General features: G+C 46.2%; 1 protein-coding gene across 1 annotated transcript in view; it reads right to left on the bottom strand.

Annotated features, from left to right (window-relative positions):
* Positions 1 to 1,292: 1,292 nt before the first annotated feature.
* The window catches only part of sik2b (salt-inducible kinase 2b), a 66,647-nt gene continuing 48,387 nt past the window's right edge, over positions 1,293 to 19,552 (bottom strand). The window contains 9 exon segments of the mRNA XM_046294920.1: positions 1,293 to 4,223; positions 4,316 to 4,410; positions 4,642 to 4,752; positions 6,729 to 6,895; positions 7,947 to 8,246; positions 9,265 to 9,496; positions 12,806 to 12,967; positions 14,397 to 14,549; positions 15,896 to 16,110. Of these exon segments, the coding sequence (XP_046150876.1) occupies positions 3,653 to 4,223; positions 4,316 to 4,410; positions 4,642 to 4,752; positions 6,729 to 6,895; positions 7,947 to 8,246; positions 9,265 to 9,496; positions 12,806 to 12,967; positions 14,397 to 14,549; positions 15,896 to 16,110 (2,006 nt within the window). The 3' untranslated portion in view covers positions 1,293 to 3,652.

Below are 19,552 nucleotides of genomic sequence, written 5' to 3'. Positions count from 1 at the left end.
TTCAGTTAATTTGCATGGCAAAGCGGGACTTTGCAATTCATTGCAATTCATCTGATCACTCGTCATAACATTCTGGAGTATATGCAAATTGCCATCATACAAACTGAGGCAGCAGACCTTGTGAAAATGAATATTTGTGTCACTCAACTTTTGGCCACGACTGTATAGGCTACAGTAGACTTGAGTGGAGCAATAGGAGGGAAATTCAGCAATGTGGGGGGCAGTGCACTAATGGGCGGACATGGCATCTCTGGGTTCACTCAACAAATAGCAAGGGCATCAGCCTAGTAAGGGGAGCAATGCTTGAACAAATTGAATCATAACCTCTGAAGCTTGTTTGTGTTGACAACAATCCAGTTAGAAACCGAGACGGACACCGATGGGAACGGGAACTGGTTGGTCTAGTTATAAGTGGAACTCCTGTAGGCAATCCTGATGTAATTCTAGACAAGAGAACCAAGAGGGATATAGAGTACAGTCATGTCGAGAGACCTTTTTGGGAAAAGTGGAACCATTCACTCAGTCCGAGTCTCTATTCACACCCATTCCTGGGCCACCTTCATAAAGCATCTCAGAGGAAGAGTGCTAAATCCAGGATCAAGCTTGGCCTTTTAGAGCATATGAATATTATATTGACAGGGGGACCTGATCCTAGATCAGCAGCATTATGAATACAGGCCCTGATTTACTCCACACCTAGCGATGACAAATGTACCGTGCTGGTGAGGGCGGACATTTCACTCCAGGAGTTTAGACCATTAACTCTGGTCCAATCATGTCATTAATTAATTACTCACATCACTAGGAGTGAGTCAATGGTGTTAAAAAGAACCCTGAACATATTTATCAACACCATAATGGCCATCGGTTAAGAGTGTTTTTACAAAACCCATGCCACATTACCGATCAATTTGGATGTTGAACCGAGTTTGAGTAATGAAGTGTTATTAATAACTGACAATGGAGACCTTGGATATTTTAGCTGAAACGATTTCAGGCTCATGTACTGTGTGACTCAACTGTTTATTATAAAAGGGCTACGTGTGATTCACCCATCCAGTTCATTACTTTACGCCTACACAGGTTATACTGGTACAATAGAAGATCCGCTGGTGTCCCTATTTGGGCTGTTGTAATGGAATCTGAAATAGTGAGCTGTGTTTTGGGGAATGACAGTGCCTATTATTCAACCATGGCCATAAATATATCCATCATTGGATCCAACGCAAGAGCTGCGTAGTCAGATTATTTTGGGGGAAAAAGTAGATGAAGAAATACTCACACGCACGTTGTTCGATAAACCTTTTTTTAATCTCAACAGCAAGTTAGCTTATGTGTGGTCAACATCAATGAAGGTAAATATAAAATTGGATTTTCTAAAGACAGGCGTTTGTCAGCAGGAAGTGAAATTATGATACTGAAACACATCCACTCCTAATCTTAATTATTTTCTTTACATCTTCAACTATTACTTAGAAATATTGCTATAATACTTTTTTTAAATGGCATATACTGATGGACCAAAAAAAAGCACTGTCAAGAAGCTAAAACCAAGAAGCTCCTAACTCCACATGGTGTGGTTGGACAGGGAAACGTCTGAGGGGACTTTGGTTTCGTACCTTTGTAAAAACCTGGGTCTACTTATTTCCGGAAAGGATACTCCAAAATAAAAACATAACGGGAATTAAAACTAGAAATACAACGCTAAAATACTCTAATCTTCAACAAAGCAAGTTAAAAAAGGCACACTGAACACTATTCACACTCAACACAATATTTGTTGCATCTTGAGAGCACTCAAGTCTCTAAACCCCAATTTTCTTTTACAAAGCACAATGAACAACCAATAGTGTTATTCTCTGTTCTTTCTTTGATAGAACCAAATGTTTTGGGTCCATTTATTGGGATAACAGAGAGTGAATGGTTCCCTCGCTTTTGCTTTAGTCTCCCGGGGAAGCAGCAGACTAGGCTAAACACCATTCTGACTACCACCACCACCTCGCTCTCGCTATATTTCCTTTTTTTTACCTCGTAAAAGTGCTCCAGTAATTCAGCATCCACAGACAATCCTGTAGTCTAGTCTATGGCAGTGTCCCAAATGGCACCCGTATACCTATATAGTGCACTACTTTGACCAGAGCCCACAAAAGCAGTGTAACTATGTAGGGAATAGGCTGCCATTTTGAGAAGCAGACTTTGCCTCGGACCTCGACCACTTCTGTTTTTCATCCTATTTCATGCAAAGTAGAGTTCTATGTCTTCATCAGAGACCTGTATGCTTCAAGTAGATTCAAAAGTGAAGTGTTCATTCTAAGCTTGCTGTGAGAGAGCCATTGTGAAACTTGACACGATTAATCCAGTGTTGTGTGACTAACATTCCGTTCTTACGCTTGTCTTTTCCTTCATCTCATTATATATATATTTTCTACAGCAACCTTTCGTTTAGAGAAACACATTCCTTCAGAAACCCAGTAGGTATTTAGGTCTATTACACCACAGAATCATGATTAGACGTTTTCTACCTCAACACGGTTTGGGCCCACATCAGCTGCACATCCCAGAAGGTATAAGGACACGATCTGGAGATTAAAACCCTCACCTAACACTAGTGCAGCAAATTGATTTGATGGGACTTAACTTATTCCTTTTAGCACCTAGTGAAGGGCTTCCCAAACTGATTTGTGTGGTTCGTTGGAAATAACTACCCCATATAAGGAACATGAACATAAATAGTGTTTCTCTTCATTAAATATAGATTGGAGTTCTGTTTTTGCATTCTTTTCTTCCCTTTTATCTGCTTCGATGGGGATTGGTGGGGGGGGGGGATTATCTCACGATTATGTCATCGCTGTCTACGCGGTGATGAGCTGTCACTGTGGATATGTTGGCTGTGAGTCATCATACTGGATTTTTCCCGAGAAACGTCACATTAAAGTACGACTTTCGGGTGAGGAAGTCGCCCGTGCGGCTCCCTAGTCCCAGATGGATATATTGCTTCAATATTGCCACGATAAAATATTGACGAACACTGCACTTATCACGCGCGCATTAATTCATTACTTTGTCTCTTGTTCGTTTCTTGTTTTACTATGTCAAACACGCAAATGTGTCTTTGAGAGTTCTTGTCCTATTTCAATACAAAACAGCATGGTTGTCGTTTGGATTGTGCTTCCGGTAAGCCAAGTTCCGTTGTGCATGTCTTCCAAACGACCAAACTGTGCTAAGTCCAGCTCTTCTCGACGAGGCTGCTGCGGCTGCTGTCAGCTTTGAGGCAATTTGTGTTCCTGTGGAGCGATATCACTTCACACGTGACACCTCCCATCACGGCAACATCCATCCACATATACCCAGCCAGCCAGCCATGCTGGCACGCCCTTATCGCCCAGGCAGCCACCAGGCCTGGGTCCTAGCATAGGGCTGATGGGAACAGAGGAGTAGGAAGAAGGGAGATGGGGATGATTTTGGTAGAAAGGTTCTGAGGTTGGTTCACCACAACAACAAAAATAGTATTCATTGATACAAAAAAAACACAAAAAAAAACACTTTCCCATGTACCTTGACCCCCATCTCCACTCCATCATATCTACGACATAATGCTGTGTAGGTTTTCAACTGTCGGTAATACCGCTTTCTCCCCACAGTTCCACCGGCTTCAGTTCACTAGTACGAAGCCGTGCTGCGAGTCTACAGTCTCCATCATCTCGCTGTCCAGAAAGGAGTCCTGGAGTTCGGCGGGGAGTGCCAGCCCCTCGTACCCGGCCACAGGTGCCTCTCCTGGGCCAGGCGGGTGTGGCTGCCCGGGCTCCAGGGGGAACTCGTATTGTTCTGGATAAAGTGCCTCTTGAGGGGAGTGAAACTGTCCCTGCTGGTCACACAGCTGGTAGCTGTAGCCCAGGGCCTCGGGGGGGTGATTCTGCAGCTGGCCGGCCAGGCCGGGGGGCATGAGTACTGGGCTGAGGTGGGAGTGAGGGTGGGGGTAGTGGTGGGCCAGGTAGGTGTCGTAGACCAGGTTGTCGCTGGGCTCCATGAGGGGGCTGAGGGCCTGGGTGTAGGGAGGAGAGGACTGGGAGCTGCCCTGCTGCTTGTGGGCCCCAGCCATTGCCCCCAGCTGCTGTGGAGGCGCCCCTGGGTCCCCTGGATAGGAACCCTCTACTATCTGCATCTGGTTGAAGTAGGTTTGGAGGTGAGTCTGCTTCTGGAGGTACATCCTCTTCTGGTGCAACCTGAAGATAAAGCGATATAGGTTAGAGAGACAACCAGGAAAACAAGAAGTCGGTGGGATCTGTTTGATAAGTGTGAATAGCTAATAATGTACCTATGCTCCTGCAGCTGTTGCTCTAGACTCCGAGGATTCTCCTTACAGAAGAGCTGGCAGCTAGCAGGACTCACATTAGCCATGACACTAGCTTTCTGTAACGGAGAGAGAGCGACATATGAGGGATTCAATAACTATATCTTACCAGTCTCAAAATGTGCCATCCATAATCATTGGTAGGTATAAAATGACAGTGAAATTGAGAAAATCTTACAGTGATGCAGACAAACGAACATTTTATTAGTCATTGTTTAATTGTAATTGATTACTCCTTTAATAAATATTTGAGATACATACAGTATAAGACAGATGGAATGGTGTAGTACCTGTAGTCTGTGCGTGAGATATTGCGTCTCGAGACTTTGTCTTCGGGACAGTAGAGGTTGGGCGCCACCCTGGTATGAAGCCAAGTTATTCTCGTGCTTGGATGCCTCTCCCTGAAACGCATAATACACACAGAAGAGTTCAGAGGAGGTTACACTCACAATCTCACTGGGTTACAGACGAAAAGCAGATCAAATTGTTGGCGACCAAATTTACCCGGAGGGGGAAAAAAACAATCCCGTTGTAAAAGATTGCTTTTTATTCAGTCAATGGAAATACTTTTGACCGTCATGCTTATCGGTCTTTAGGGTAATTTGCTAAATTTAGGGGAATTCATTTGGGAGTGTGCATTTTCGTTAGTCACAATTTATCACACGAGCACAGCATACACAGCCTAATCTCACTTGTCAGACAGCACTAGACCTGCTGCTGCGGTTCCTCAAGCACGTTGCTGCTGGAGTGAAGCATGCTTTTATAAGCCCAGTCATTGCACAATAATTCTATATGCAATCGCATGTTAAAAACAGTTTTGATCGCAATGATTAAAAAAGAGCTACTATTTTTATTTCTCAACTGGTAATTGAAGCACGCCTTCCAATTCGCCATTCAAGTGCATAGGTAACGGTAGGCAGGCTATCAGCACATCACCCACCACTTTGCAACGTGAGCTGGAGGCAGTATGCATTTTGAAAACATATACTTCATTGTTTGAAACCTGAATGTTTTACGTCATATTACGAGGCATGTCTTACTTTGCTTCAAAGTAGCCTGGGCAAAATCTGTCAATTGAAACCAGCATTTCTCACCTGTTCTACTGGTTTTCATATACATTTACATTTACATTTAAGTCATTTGGCAGACGCTCTTATCATTTTCTTTCACTGGTCCAGAGGCCTCCTTGTCATATTAGCAATACATCCTAGTTGCGGCATCTTTAGAAACTTAGAATGAGGGGGAATCTAACTGAGATTTTGATCACCGTTGATCACCGCTGTTTAGAATGGCGTTTCATCACAGGAGTTGCATGTTCTGTCAAGATGAATTATCATAAGATAAAAGTGATCTCTGTCATCCTGAGCACCGTTGGTGGACGCCCATGGGTCTGGTACATTTTCTCAAATGGAAAGAAAATCCAAATCTTCCCGGTCACGTTGTCCCAGGGGAAACCCTGACGTGGAGACGCGCACCTTGAAAACACACACTCACACAGCTCCACTGAGTAATGAAGTCATTGCCACTCTTGTATACAGGGCCAGTGTGTTGCTGTTGTTGTTTTAATGTTGTTGCTGACTGTGTATAGTGATTGTGTGGGAAACAACTATAGGGACCTTGTGGACAGACAGGCATGCTGCCAATAAGCCCTTTCGACCACTAGGGCTTTGTCCCAAATGGCACCTATTCCCAATCCCTATTAGTGCACTATTTTCACCCAGAGCCCTGGTCAAAAGCAGAGCACCAAATGGCTAGGGTGCCATTTGAGTCACAGACTAAGCCTCTGTGTATATACCACCACCACAACCAACCAACCAACCAACCACACACACACAGGCCTTGTGTTGACACGCAGCAACCACAGGACGCACTGTTCTAGGGCAAGGGAGATGGATGTACCGATTCACAGATGGATCGTGCCCTCTCTCTGTCCGTCTTAGTGGCCATTCAATTGACTCATTGTTGTTGCCCGTTTACAAGCGGCAGCCGGTACATTCTACTTCCCAGATTTGGCGATTCAGATTCAGTCAGTCACACAGTTACTTCTAAGATAACTCGATTGCCTTTCTCTCTCACAGGCACGACACTTTCCCTCTAACCTCACTCTCCCTCTCTGAGCGAGTGAAGGCCCAGTGGGCACCGGTCATTGCTATGGGCAGCAGTATTACCTCAACAATGGCTGTATTCACTCTGTGCAGCTCCAGGGGCTGACTGACAGTCAACAAGGAGACAATTGGCCTCTTCGTCCGGACGGATCATTATATAACCAGCCTGGTCTGTGATTCACCGGCTGGCTGGCTAACTAATCACTGGTGAGGTCAGGAGTGGTGCTGCTGGGTGGGATCTCACTCTCGGTCACTGTGGAGCCAGTACTGACCTGCAGCTTGGGGTCCAGCAGGTTCTGCAGGTTTGCATGGGGCCCCAGGGTCCTCATGGAGGATGGATCCTCCCCAGAGCCCATCTGCTCATACATCTGTTTGTTCAGCTCTAGGATGCCTTTGGTCCGCGCCAGGTTCTGGAGATGCTGCCGGAACGCAACCAGACCTGACAACATAGAGTTGGGATTATAGCATCCAAACTAATTGTTATAACCTGGTTCCCTTGCATCTCCGACTGAAATGACATGGCCATCACTTCTAGCCCTACCTTCACCGCCTGCAGGGAGAGAGTATGTACGTCATGAGTGTGTGTGTGTGTGTGTGTGGGTGGGTGGGTGGTAACAGTGTGTGTGTAATGGTGATTGTAATAAAAATCCATCTCCGACTCCTAAAAGGCTGGCTGACTGTTCATGATGGCGTGAACCATGGGACCTGACTCATCCTAATAATAAGGCTATATAAAGATTTGAGAAGCTTCTCCACATCTCCTCCTTGCAGCGGCACGCAGAACCCAGCCGCTTCAAACAGCCATTACAAAGAAGTGGGGCTCCGGTGACTCTTAGCTCCTGCTGTGTGTGCGCGCAGACTGAAGAGGCAGCTGGGGGGAGGGGAAACACACACACACCTCCTGTATATACATTTTAAGCGCTATTAACCAAGTTACCTTACAGGGTGCTTTTTCTGCTGCTACGGGATTAAACATTAAAAACAGAGCTATGTGGGCCAAACCTTCAAAGCGCAGTCTGATTCACAAAATGAATCATCAGAGAGAGAAAGAGAGAAAAGCGAAAGACAGAGTGGGTGGGTGAAAGAAGAAAATAAAAGAGAATGAGAGCCAATTTCAGCTTGAAAATGTGTGTGTACAGGGGTGTGAATGAGCTGCGGTTCACAGGGGTGTCATGTCGTCTGTGCAATGATTAGAGACCGAGACCTTGATGATGGCGTCTCTCAGGGGCCTCATGTTCAGGGGTTGAGGGAGGACAAGATGCTCAGATGGAGACCTGAAGTCAATTGTATTTTTCATTTAGCAAATGACACCCTATTCCCTGGTATATATAGTGCTCTACTTTGGAGCAAAGTCACACCGGGTGTCTTATGAGACGGAGGCTGACGACAGAGAGAAAGATGGAGAAATGTAGAGGGAAAGACGGAGTGAAAGAAACAGGAAGACTGAGAAGGAGATGAGTAAAGATCGAGAGACAACCAGTGGATCTCACCTTGTGTGAGGGAGGTGTCGGAAGCGCGACGGCCCTCCCTGAAGCTGATGGGCGAGCGATTGTGGGCCTCCCTCCTTTGGGAGCTCAGGCCCTGCATGGTGGGGTTGGGGGGCCGCTGGCTCATGAAGGGGCCCTGGGTCATGTGGGGCCCCGAACTGTGGGTGTTGGCCAGGACCACCTCGCTGAGAGAGGGAGCGTCCTCCAGCAGACCCAGGTCACTGTGCAAGGAGCCCATGTCGTAGCCCATGTCAGAGTCCACGCTGCCCAGGGACGGGTTGTGGCCCATGGTGAACAGTTTACCTGTTGGTTCACAGCAATACAGGGTTCAGGGTACAGGGTTCATTGACAATACTACTGGTGTATTGGATATTGCTCTAATTAGGGCCACAGGTTTTTCCAGGTAGGCCTGGCACAATTATCATATAAACGTGTAACCGACACTATGGACAATAACCGTGAACAAAAAAGAAACGTTGTTGTCAATCGTTTTTCATACAGTCATGTTATGATAAGAGGGGATTGAACTTTTACATTCAAGTAGATATAGTTTACCCAATAGGAATTTCATTTAATATATATATATATATTTTTTTTTTTTTTTACATGAAGTGGGTAAAGTTAGCAATCATTTTACGAGCAGAACGACATGGTTGGGTGGAGACGCTTCATTTCAAAAAGCTCAAAGCTGTCAAAATCTATAGGTAGAGACAAGGGTGTCACTGAAGGTGTCTTGTATTCATTAGGTATGTGATAGCTACATTTTCAAATAATGTATTAAGATGCATTACAAGCTAAAATAAATAAATAATAATAATTCTGAATATAACAGTGACCATTTGCATGACAATTAATCGTTACCCCAAATTCCATAATCGCCACAGCCCGTTTCCCGGGTAAGGTAAGAGGTATGCTACGAAGCAAGACCAATGACTTAGCCAGTTAACTTACCAGAATATTCTGAAATAACTATTTATTTTTTAAGAAGATTAAATGGTCTAATTGCCTCAATAACCAAAACACACTAAGGTTAGCTTTCTTAAATTAACCAGAAATCAAGTTATTTCGGTTTTTATTAACCGATTGATCCTGCCTCAGCTCGATACAATAAATAAATAAAACCAGTCCATCCACTCATTCATTTATCCATTCATCCACCTATGAATAAATGTGGTGCCTTTAAAATAACCATTTGCACTGGAAGCGCACATTTTCACCATTCACATACGCAATACTTGCTGGCTTAGCAGGCCTATGTCCCCTATCTAGCCAATGACCTATATGATTCGCTAATGTCCCAAAGCCTTGGTTCAGATCTTACCTTGGTTGATGACGGGGCCCAGCTGGTTAGTGACCTCGGACAGGGTGTGTCTGCGCTGGCCGAAGCGGGCCGTCTGGAAGGCGGAGAAGAGGTGGGCGGGGTCGTCCTCGGCGTCGGGCTCCTCCGTCTCTATACCCTCGTCGATGGACGTCTCCATCATGTTACTGGGTGACGACGCGCTGGACTTGCGCAGCACTGTGGGGGGCAGGGGGTCCAGCATGCAGCCATTCACCTAAAGGCAAAGACCGGTGAGTTGTTTGCTGGAGCAATCCATTTATGAAATGTATTTCACAGGGACAGTGGACATTAATTCCCTTTCCACATCAATGCTCAAGTGCCAGTTGTTTGCAAAAGAGCTCATTTTCATCCCATAGTCCTTGGGAACTCGCTATAGAGTTCAAACTGGGTTATCAACACAGACTCTCAGGGCATTCTCTCTGGGGAGCACCCAGGCAAGGTTACTCATCATGAGAGAGGGTCTCACCTAAACACTTCCATTACACTTTGCTCTCCCCATTTATCTTCATGCCTATGGGTAGCATGAGACTATGACGTGAATGGGACCTCCTCGGTCTCACACACACACACACACACACACACACACACACACACACACACACACACACACACACACACACACACACACACACACACACACACACACACACACACACACACACACACACACACACACACACACACACACACACACACAGTAAATGGCTCCTCTATTAATTCATGACCAGGCAGCTTTCCCCTAATGTGCACATCCAGAGGGCCCTCTCCACTTGTGTTATTGGAGTGGACAGCTCTGCACCTACAATCCTGCAAGGCTTGGGGACTGGGTGAGTAAACCAAATGTGTCTGCCATTTCTTTCTCCCCCCCCCCCACACACACCATTGCTCAGACACTGTAAGAGGGGAGAGGGGAGGAAGTCTGGTATGCATGTACAGGAAGTGTGCTTTGGCCGAAAGTGCTGCAAGGGACTCTTCCACAGAGACAGACGCAATCAGGCTCGCTCGTCACACACGCCTCTCGCTCAGTGTCTCTCTCGCACACAAATGTCTCCCTCTGACACAAATCTCTCACGCACTCGCACGCACACACTCTTGTCTGCCTCTCTGACACACCCCCTCGCTGACACGGATCATCTGGATGAGTTGCCGGGGTAACCAGAACCCCGGGCTCCTCCAGTCAGAGCCGCTTCGTACAATTCCTGAACCCAGTCCCCTGAAGCGTGCTAGGCCAGGAATGCTGCCTGTTACTCAACACACTGGGGACGGAGAGGGGCTGGCTGCACGAACCCAGGCCACACCAGCCTATTACTGCACTAGTGCCTAATGTGCATCCAAAAGGGGCGGCAGGCAGGCTAGTGGTTAGAGCGTTGGACTAGTAACCGAAAAGGTTGCAAGATCGAATCCCCGAGCTGACAAAGTAAAAATCTGTCGTTCTGCCCCCTGAACAAGGCAGTTAACCCACTGTTCCTTGGCAGTCATTGAAAATAACAATTTGTTCTTAACTGACTTGCCTAGTTAAATAAAGGTGGGGAAAAAAGGCACACTATACCCTTATTAGTGCACTAGTTTGACCAAAAGTAGTGCACTAAAATAGGTAACAGGGTGCCATTTGGGATTCATTCCTAGTCCCTACAGTGCATAGAGCCAGCAGGGGCTCATAAAGAGTGAGGGAGGGCAGAGGGAACGGCCTCAACAAGCAGCATCCTGGTCATGTGTTCTGCTGGTGCTACTGCTGCTGGTGCTCCTGCTGCAGAGATCAGGCTAGTTCCTTGTTTTTGAGGGGCCACGCCGTGTTCCCTCACCAAGATAACACTTGAGCGTTATTTTGATTTAATCTCTCTCCTGCTCTCTCCTCTCTCTCCTACACAGCATTTTTTAATGAGGGTTAATATATATATTTTTTAAGTATAGTTTGTAAGTTAAGAAAAAAATTGGTTGTAAAAGTGATAAATAATGGTCAGAATAAAACTAAGGCAGCTGTTCAACACACAGCAGAAAGCAGGGGAATGGTAGATTGCTCAACGTAGAGTGCTGACGTCAGGAGCGAAGTCGAATGCTAAAGCCTGGCCAGGCTGGAAGAAAAGGTCACAGTCTGGCACAGATAAAGACAGACACTTAGCGGAGGAGGAGGAGGAGGAGGGAGTAAGGGAGAGAGTCTGGATCCAGACGTGCAGGGACAAGAGTACAGCAGATGTCACATGGTCCAACACTAAGTGTGTGTGTGCGAGAGAGGTCTCTGATTGTGCCCGAGCTGTAAAGAACTGGCAGCTGTCATATCAGATGTGTGGCCCCAGCCAGTGACAGACAGACAGACAGACAGAGGGGACTGAGTGTAGTGGCTTACGTAAACTAGCGAGGGGCAGCTGGCCTTGCGGTTACTGTTAGACCCAGCCAGCCCAGTGCCTAAGCCTTAATGGCTCTGGGGACCTGCTCACAGGGCAAGACCCATCCCTCCATTCCCCCTCCGATAACCAGGCTGTGGCTAGGGCAGGGTGCACAGACAGAGTGCATCTCAAATAGCACCCTGTTCCCTATATAGTGCACTACTTTTGACCATGACCCATAGGGAATCTATGGGACCTGATCAAATGTAGTGCACTATATAGGGAATAGAGCGCCATTTGGGATGCAGAAGAGAGAATGGGGGCCAGCCAAGTAGCATTAGCAGCAGGTCCAGGTCAGGAGGGGTCAGAATAGGACAGGGGATTTGAACGAGGTTAACACACAGACACACTGTCACGGTCCCAGCTTATGTACTCTCCCTGTGGAGCCCCGACCTCAGTGAAATGTGAGTCAGAGCTCTTTCATAACATAACTGTGACGCAGTTACCACCATCCATCACTCAGGCAGCATCCCATATGGTACCATATTCCCTTTATAGTGCACCACTTCTGACCAGGGCCCAGGTCAAAAGTAGTGCACTACTAAATAGGGAGTCGGGTGCCATTTAGGATGCAGCCTCAGGTGGAATTAACTAGAAGTTCCCACACAAGGTATAAAAGGGGGTAAGAGGGAACTGGGGCTGGACTGTGTCAGTCCTCAGCTGATTTTGTGTTGTTGCTCTATAGAGTGCCAAACTGGCAACGCTCTGTTCTCTCGCTGCCTGGCTGTGGGGCATTGGGGACAGCCTTGAACAAAGAGCCCCCTGGGGAGGAAAGGAGGGAGAAAGGAGAAGGCAGCATGAGTGGGCTAAACTAAATTAAATACAGACAAGAGTCCCCTCTTGGATAACTCAACTGCAGTGGCCAGTCGGGCTTGGGGTGGCCTGGGATCGGTCCTCTGTAGCGTCACCACTGTCCAGTTGCAATAAGTGCACCACAGGGTCGTGTTCAGTAGGAGAAAACCTTTTGCAACGTTTTCAAACAGGGGAGGTTCTCCCTGAGTTTGTTCAATATGAACATCAATTTGTTTGTATCCAGCTGGAAAACTGGATAACACTCCACATAGTGGGTGTCCACAGGCCAGGGTGGTTCAGAATAGCTCGTAACCTTAGATTACATGTTGTTTGGCGTCGTGACTTACTTTAGGAGTGGCCACGTCCTCAACCATGAAGCTGTGCTCAGGCAGAAGAGGCGACTGCGGGAAGTTAAAGGCATCGGCCGAGGCTTGGGGCAGGGCCGGGGAGCGTAGGAGACCCCGCACCCCCTGGGGCAAGAGACCCACCTGGGGGGTGCCACCGCTCGGCTGTAGGGGACATAGATGGAGGGGTACAGAGAGAGCGAGAGAGAATGAGAGAAGAAGATCAGGAGAAAGAGATGAGGATAAAAGTTGGAGAGAGAGAAAGAATCAAAGAAGGAGAGGAAGAGGGTGAAAGGAATGGATAGAGAGCAAATCAAAGAAAGAGGAAGAGGGTGAAAAGATTGGATAGAGAGCAAATCAAAGAAAGATGAAGAGGGTGAAAGGAATGGATAGAGAGCAAATCAAAGAAAGAGGAAGAGGGTGAAAAGATTGGATAGAGAGCAAATCAAAGAAAGAGGGTGAAAGGAATGGATAGAGAGCAAATCAAAGAAAGAGGGTGAAAGGAATGGATAGAGAGCAAATCAAAGACAGAGGGTGAAAGGAATGGATAGAGAGCAAATCAAAGAAAGAGGGTGAAAGGAATGGATAGAGAGCAAATCAAAGACAGAGGGTGAAAGGAATGGATAGAGAGCAAATCAAAGACAGAGGGTGAAAGGAATGGATAGAGAGCAAATCAAAGAAAGAGGGTGAAAGGAATGGATAGAGAGCAAATCAAAGACAGAGGGTGAAAGGAATGGATAGAGAGCAAATCAAAGACAGAGGGTGAAAGGAATGGATAGAGAGCAAATCAAAGAAAGAGGAAAGGAATGGATAGAGAGCAAATCAAAGAAAGAGGAAGAGGGTGAAAGGAATGGATAGAGAGCGAATCAAAGACAGAGGAAGAGGGTGAAAGGAATGGATAGAGAGCGAATCAAAGACAGAGGAAGAGGGTGAAAGGAATGGATAGAGAGCAAATCAAAGAAAGAGGAAGAGGGTGAAAGGAATGGATAGAGAGCGAATCAAAGACAGAGGGTGAAAGGAATGGATAGAGAGCAAATCAAAGAAAGAGGAAGAGGGTGAAAGGAATAGATAGAGAGCGAATCAAAGACAGAGGAAGAGGGTGAAAGGAATGGATAGAGAGCGAATCAAAGACAGAGGGTGAAAGGAATGGATAGAGAGCAAATCAAAGAAAGAGGGTGAAAGGAATGGATAGAGACCGAATCAAAGACAGAGGGTGAAAGGAATGGATTGAGAGCAAATCAAAGAAAGAGGAAGAGGGTGAAAGGAATGGATAGAGAGCGAATCAAAGACAGAGGGTGAAAGGAATGGATAGAGAGTGAATCAAAGAAAGAGAGGAAGAGGGTGAAAGGTAACAGAAAGAGAAAAAAAGGAAGAAAGGAAGTTGAATGGATAGAGGAGGAAAAAAAAGATGTCAGCGAAAGGAAGAGAAAAGACGCTTCATTAATGAATTAATGAATACATGTTCTTTGAAAAGCCAGGTGTGTGAATGGAAATGTCTTTGATCATTAGGACCACAGACAACCATACTAATGCACCACACAGACAGATCTGCTTTGTGGCACTGAAAACCGGCGACGAAGATAGCGGGGGTTACCTTGACGACAGTCTGCTCGGCGCTGGTGCTGGGCCGGCGCTGGTGTACGTCAAGCCGCTGCTCCACAGGAAAGCTGCAGCGGTGGGACTTGAGACGCTCCACCAGCAGGTAGTAGATAGCAGCAAAGTGGTTGTAACTCTTGTTCTGGAGCGACTTGGACACAGGGAGGAACAAACCATGTTAAAGCTGCAATATGTAATTTTTTGGGAGACCCGACCGACCAAATTCACATAGAAATCTGAGTTATAGATCTGTCACTCATTGAAGAGGTAGATTTGTTCTATGTGCACCACTTCTATGCATCCCGTACTTAAGTTTATTTTTTTTTTTTGTAAAAAATATATTTCACAGCGGTTTAGATCAGTGGTTCCCAACCAGGAGTACTTGGCCTATCCACAGGGGGTACTTGAGAAGACTCAGGAGATCATAGGCCTGCTGGTGAAATGCACGAGCGGGGAGTACTTCAGGGGTACACTGGACAGAGCAAAATTCACTTGGTGGTACAGTAACCAAAAAAAGGTTGGGAACCACTGGTTTAGATGGTACAATGGAGTCTCTACACGACACTTGCTTGTTTTTGTCACAAACTGAAATAAGGCGAACTATTAGAATTTCTGGATAGTGCATCTTTAAAGGGATAGTTCAGTATTTTATAACTTGATGTTAGATTGTTCCTCACCCTGAATGTAATATATGGTTTGGTTTTCTTGAAACAGCCACTACACATAGGGCAGCAGGTAGCCTAGCCGTTGGGCCAGTAAGCGAAAGGTCGCTAGTTCGAATCCCACTATCCTGGCATTGCAAGAGCCATGTTTTACCAGCTGAGCTAGAGGACCACAGCTGTGCCAACATCAATACTCATAATAAGGTGTGATTAAGAGATACAGCCAATATCCACTCTGGCACACTAGTTTGAATCCGTGCACAACACCAGTATTTCTACTTGCACATCATCATCTGCTCATCTATCACTCCAGTGTTAATTTGCTAAATTGTAATTACTTCACTACTATGGCCTAGTTATTGCCTTACCACCTCACGCCATTTGCACATACTGTATATAGACTTTCCCTTTCTCTATTGTGTTATTGACTGTACACTTGTTTCTTCCATGTGTAACTGTGTTGTTTGTGTCGCACTGCTTTGCATTATCTTGGCCTGGTCGCACTTGTAAACGAGAACTTGTTCTCAACTAGCTTACCAGGTTAAATAAAATCTAAAATAAATAAAGTAACACATTGCTTCATTCTCTTTAGTTTGCTAGTGTAGGGGTCGGTTCCAGACATAAGCGACTAAAAAAGGAACAGTGTTGTTTTGCCACGAGGTGGGTGCCGTCCAACCAAATCTTGCTTAGGGCCACCAAAAGGCTAAAGCCGGCTCTGCTAGCGTAGATATTGCCTGCGTTCTAAAATGGCACCCCTATTCCCTTTACAGTGCACTGCTTTTGACCAGAGCTCTATATAAGAAACAAGGCGCCATCTCTCGCGGTCATCTTTCACCTCGATTGTCTTGTGTTGGTCGATGCCCAGGCTGTGCATGAGCCGCAGAACCTGCTCGCTGTACTCGCCCACGCCCAGGTCGCTCTCCTGCTGGTACAGCATGGGCCTCTGCACCGGCACGTCCAGCGCCATCCACTTGTGCTCCTTGATCTGGGCTACCGACAGACGCTTGGACGGGTCCAGCACCAGCATCCTCCGGATCAGGTGCTCGCAGTCTGGGAGAGGGAGGACGAGAGGGAGAAGGGGAGAGAACAAAATAATAAAGATGGAGACAGAGAGAGAAAGGGGAAGAAAATGTATGTACAATCCCTGGTACTCGGAACCATTACAGAGAGCCCTCACTTGAGACATTGTCTGATGACAGAGAGGAGAGTGTTCTCTTGTCACGTCTGACTTTACACATTTTCCCCTGACACATCAGACCATACACAACAACACGCAGCCCGGGACAGTGATACTGAGTGTACTGTGTGTACCATGTACCGAGAGTACAGAGGGAAGAAAACCCTCATTTGAGTGAAGAGAGAGCTCCAGCTGAAACGTTACATTGGGGGAAACAAAGCGGTTCTATTGAAGCAGGGCAGGCCACAGGGAAGGAGTGAAGGAGCGCCTCCACTACTCATGCTAAGAAAAACAAATGATCTCAGGCAGGAATGCACAGTGGGCTCGTCCCCTCTCCTTTCACTAGCCCCATCCCCCGTTGTCCTCTTTCTATCCCCCTCTTATTCGTACTCTCTCTGACTTCTTAACTCCATCCCTCTCCATCTCTCCTTCTCCCTCGTCTCTCATAGAGGAGGATGGAGAGGACTCTTAACCTTCAGTTAGCGGCTAAATGAGCTTGACGTCACTAACCGCAGGGTCTTAATAGGATTACCGCCCACTGGGCTGAGGCTGTGCGTGTGTTTGCATCTGTGTGTTTCTGTGCGCGTGCGCGCCAGTCTGCGTCTCTCCTCTTCTCACCTCTTCAGCCCGAGCAACCTACTCATCCTCATCCTTCGATCTACGGTCTTATTCATGATGACTGCTCTGCTGCCAAATGAGCACTTCTCTGGGAGAGAAAGCCAGCAAGAGAGAGGTATGAGAGAGAGAGGGATGAGCGAGAGAAAGAGAAACTATGTAATCCACATTGACCCTCTTCTTTTCTCTTTTGTACATTATGACACTACCATGGAAATATTCAGGGCTGGGACAGTTAACACTCCCCCCCCCCCCCCCCCCCCTGCTTTCTTTATCTCAGATTTATGTTACACCCAATAGCCCAGGGCAACTTCAATACTGACTTCAAAGAATGTACAGTACTGGAGGTAAAACAAAGCAGTGTACCAACAGTACAGTGCTGCCTGATTTGTTATAGAGAGCCTCTGTACCGTACTGTGTGTGTGTGCGTGCGTGTAGCAGAGTGTGAGAACATGTAGGGAGGAAATGGAGGAGGAAACGGCACTCTGTTCTTCTCGTCTGAAGCAAAAGGAGGGTACAGGACCGGAGTGGGCCAGGGGGCTGCAGGCAGGCAGGCGAGGGGGCTTAAGTAACACTCCTACATTCTCAACAAGGACTAAATAGTTCCCTGAACAAAGCCTGTTGACCCCCACAACAATAATATTAAGGGGTTAGAACTCCAGGGCTTAAAAACAAAGGTGTCATTGTACGCTAACGATTCATGTTCTTTTAAATACACAATTTGGATCCCTCCACGGCATAATAGAGGATCTAGATACTTTTTCTAACCTCTCTGGATTCAAATCAAATTATGATTGGTGAACTTTATTACATACAAAAAAATGCAACTTTTACATTACCGTGTAGTTTACCAATAAAATGGTCTGACAGGGATGTGGCCATACTCGGTATACATATCCCGAAAGAAAGAAATGATCTCACTCCAATACCTTTTTATAGAAAGTTAGCAAAAATAGATAAGATCTTGGAAAGGAAAATACCTGTCTATTTGTGGGGGGGGGGGAAATCACCCTGATTAACTGTAGTCATATCGCAGTTTACCTACAAACAATAGTACGCAAGTGTAATAACCACCGGACCACGCAGCCATCATACCGTTCTGTCTCCTAGAGATGAACGTTTTTTTTTGGAGCGAAAAGTGCAAATCGGAACAACAGCAAAGGACCCGGTGAAGATGCTGGAGAAAGCAGGTACAAAAGTATCTATATCCACAGTAAAACGAGTCCAATATCAACATAACTTGAAAGGCCGCCCAGCAAGGAAGAAGCCACTGCTCCAAAACCGCCATAAAAAAATCCAGACTACGGTTTACAACTGCACATGGGGACAAAGATAATACATTTTGGAGAAATGTCCTCTGGTCTGATGAAACAAAAATAGAACTGTTTGGCCATAATGACCATCATTATGTTTGGAGGAAAAAGGGGGAGGCTTGCAAGACGAAGAACACCATCCCAACCGTGAAGCACAGGGGTGGCTGCATCATGTTGTGGGGGTGCTTTGCTGCTGGTGATTCTCTGATCCACTTCTACGCAGACGACGCCATTCTGTATACTTCTGGCCCTTCTTTGGACACTTAACTAACCTCCAGACGAGCTTCAATGCCAGACAACTCTCCTTCCGTGGCCTTCAACTGCTCTTAAATGCAAGTTAAACTAAATGCATGCACTTCAACCGATCGCTGACCGCACCTGCCCGCCCGTCCAGCACCACTACTCTGGAAGGTTCTGACTTAAAATATGTAGACAACTACAAACACCTAGGTGTCTGGTTAGACTGTAAACTCTCCTTCAGCATCTCCAAGCCAAAATTAAATCTAGAATCAGCTTCCTATTTTGCAACAAAGCAACCAGGCAACCATACCGTGGTAAAACTGACCATCCTACTGATCCTCGATTTCGGCGATGTCATTTACAAAATAGCCTCCAACACTCTACTCAACAAAATGAATGCAGTCTATCACAGTGCCATCCGTTTTGTCACCAAAGCCCCATATACTACCCACCACTGCGACCTCAACGCTCTCATTGGCTGGCCCTCGCTTCATACTCGTCACCAAACCCACTGGCTCCAGGTCATCTACAAGTCTTTGCTAGGTAAAACCCCGCCTTATCTCAGCTCGCTGGTCACCATAGCAGCACCCACCTGTAGCACGCACTCCAGCAGGTATATTTCACTAGTCACCCCCAAAGCAAATTCCTCCTTTGGCCACCATTCCTTCCAGTTCTCTGCTGCCAATCACTGGAAATAACTGCAAAAAAAAATCACTGAAGCTGGAGACTCATATCTCCCTCACTAACTAAGCACCAGTTGTCAGAGCAGCTCACAGATCACTGCACATCTGTAAATAGCACATCCAACTACCTCAACCCCATACTGTATTTATTGATCTTGCTCCTTTGCACCCCAGTATCTCTACGCACATTCATCTTCTGCACATCTATCACTACAGTGTTTAATGGCTATATTGTAATTACTTCGCCACCATGGCCTATTTATTGCATTACCTCCCTTATCTTACCTCATTTGCACACACTGTATATATGCTTTTTCTACTGTATCATTGACTGTCTGGTGCACTTCCCAAATTAGATGGTATCACGAGGCAGGAAAATTATATGGATATATTGAAGCAGCATCTCAAGACATGAGTCAGGAAGTTAAAGCTTGGTCGCAAATGGGTCTTCCAAATGGACAATG

This window comes from Oncorhynchus gorbuscha, linkage group LG13 (genome assembly GCF_021184085.1).
Source record: "Oncorhynchus gorbuscha isolate QuinsamMale2020 ecotype Even-year linkage group LG13, OgorEven_v1.0, whole genome shotgun sequence".
In the NCBI taxonomy this organism is placed as follows: Eukaryota; Metazoa; Chordata; class Actinopteri; order Salmoniformes; family Salmonidae; genus Oncorhynchus; species Oncorhynchus gorbuscha.
This window is presented reverse-complemented; position numbering and strand designations above follow the sequence as displayed.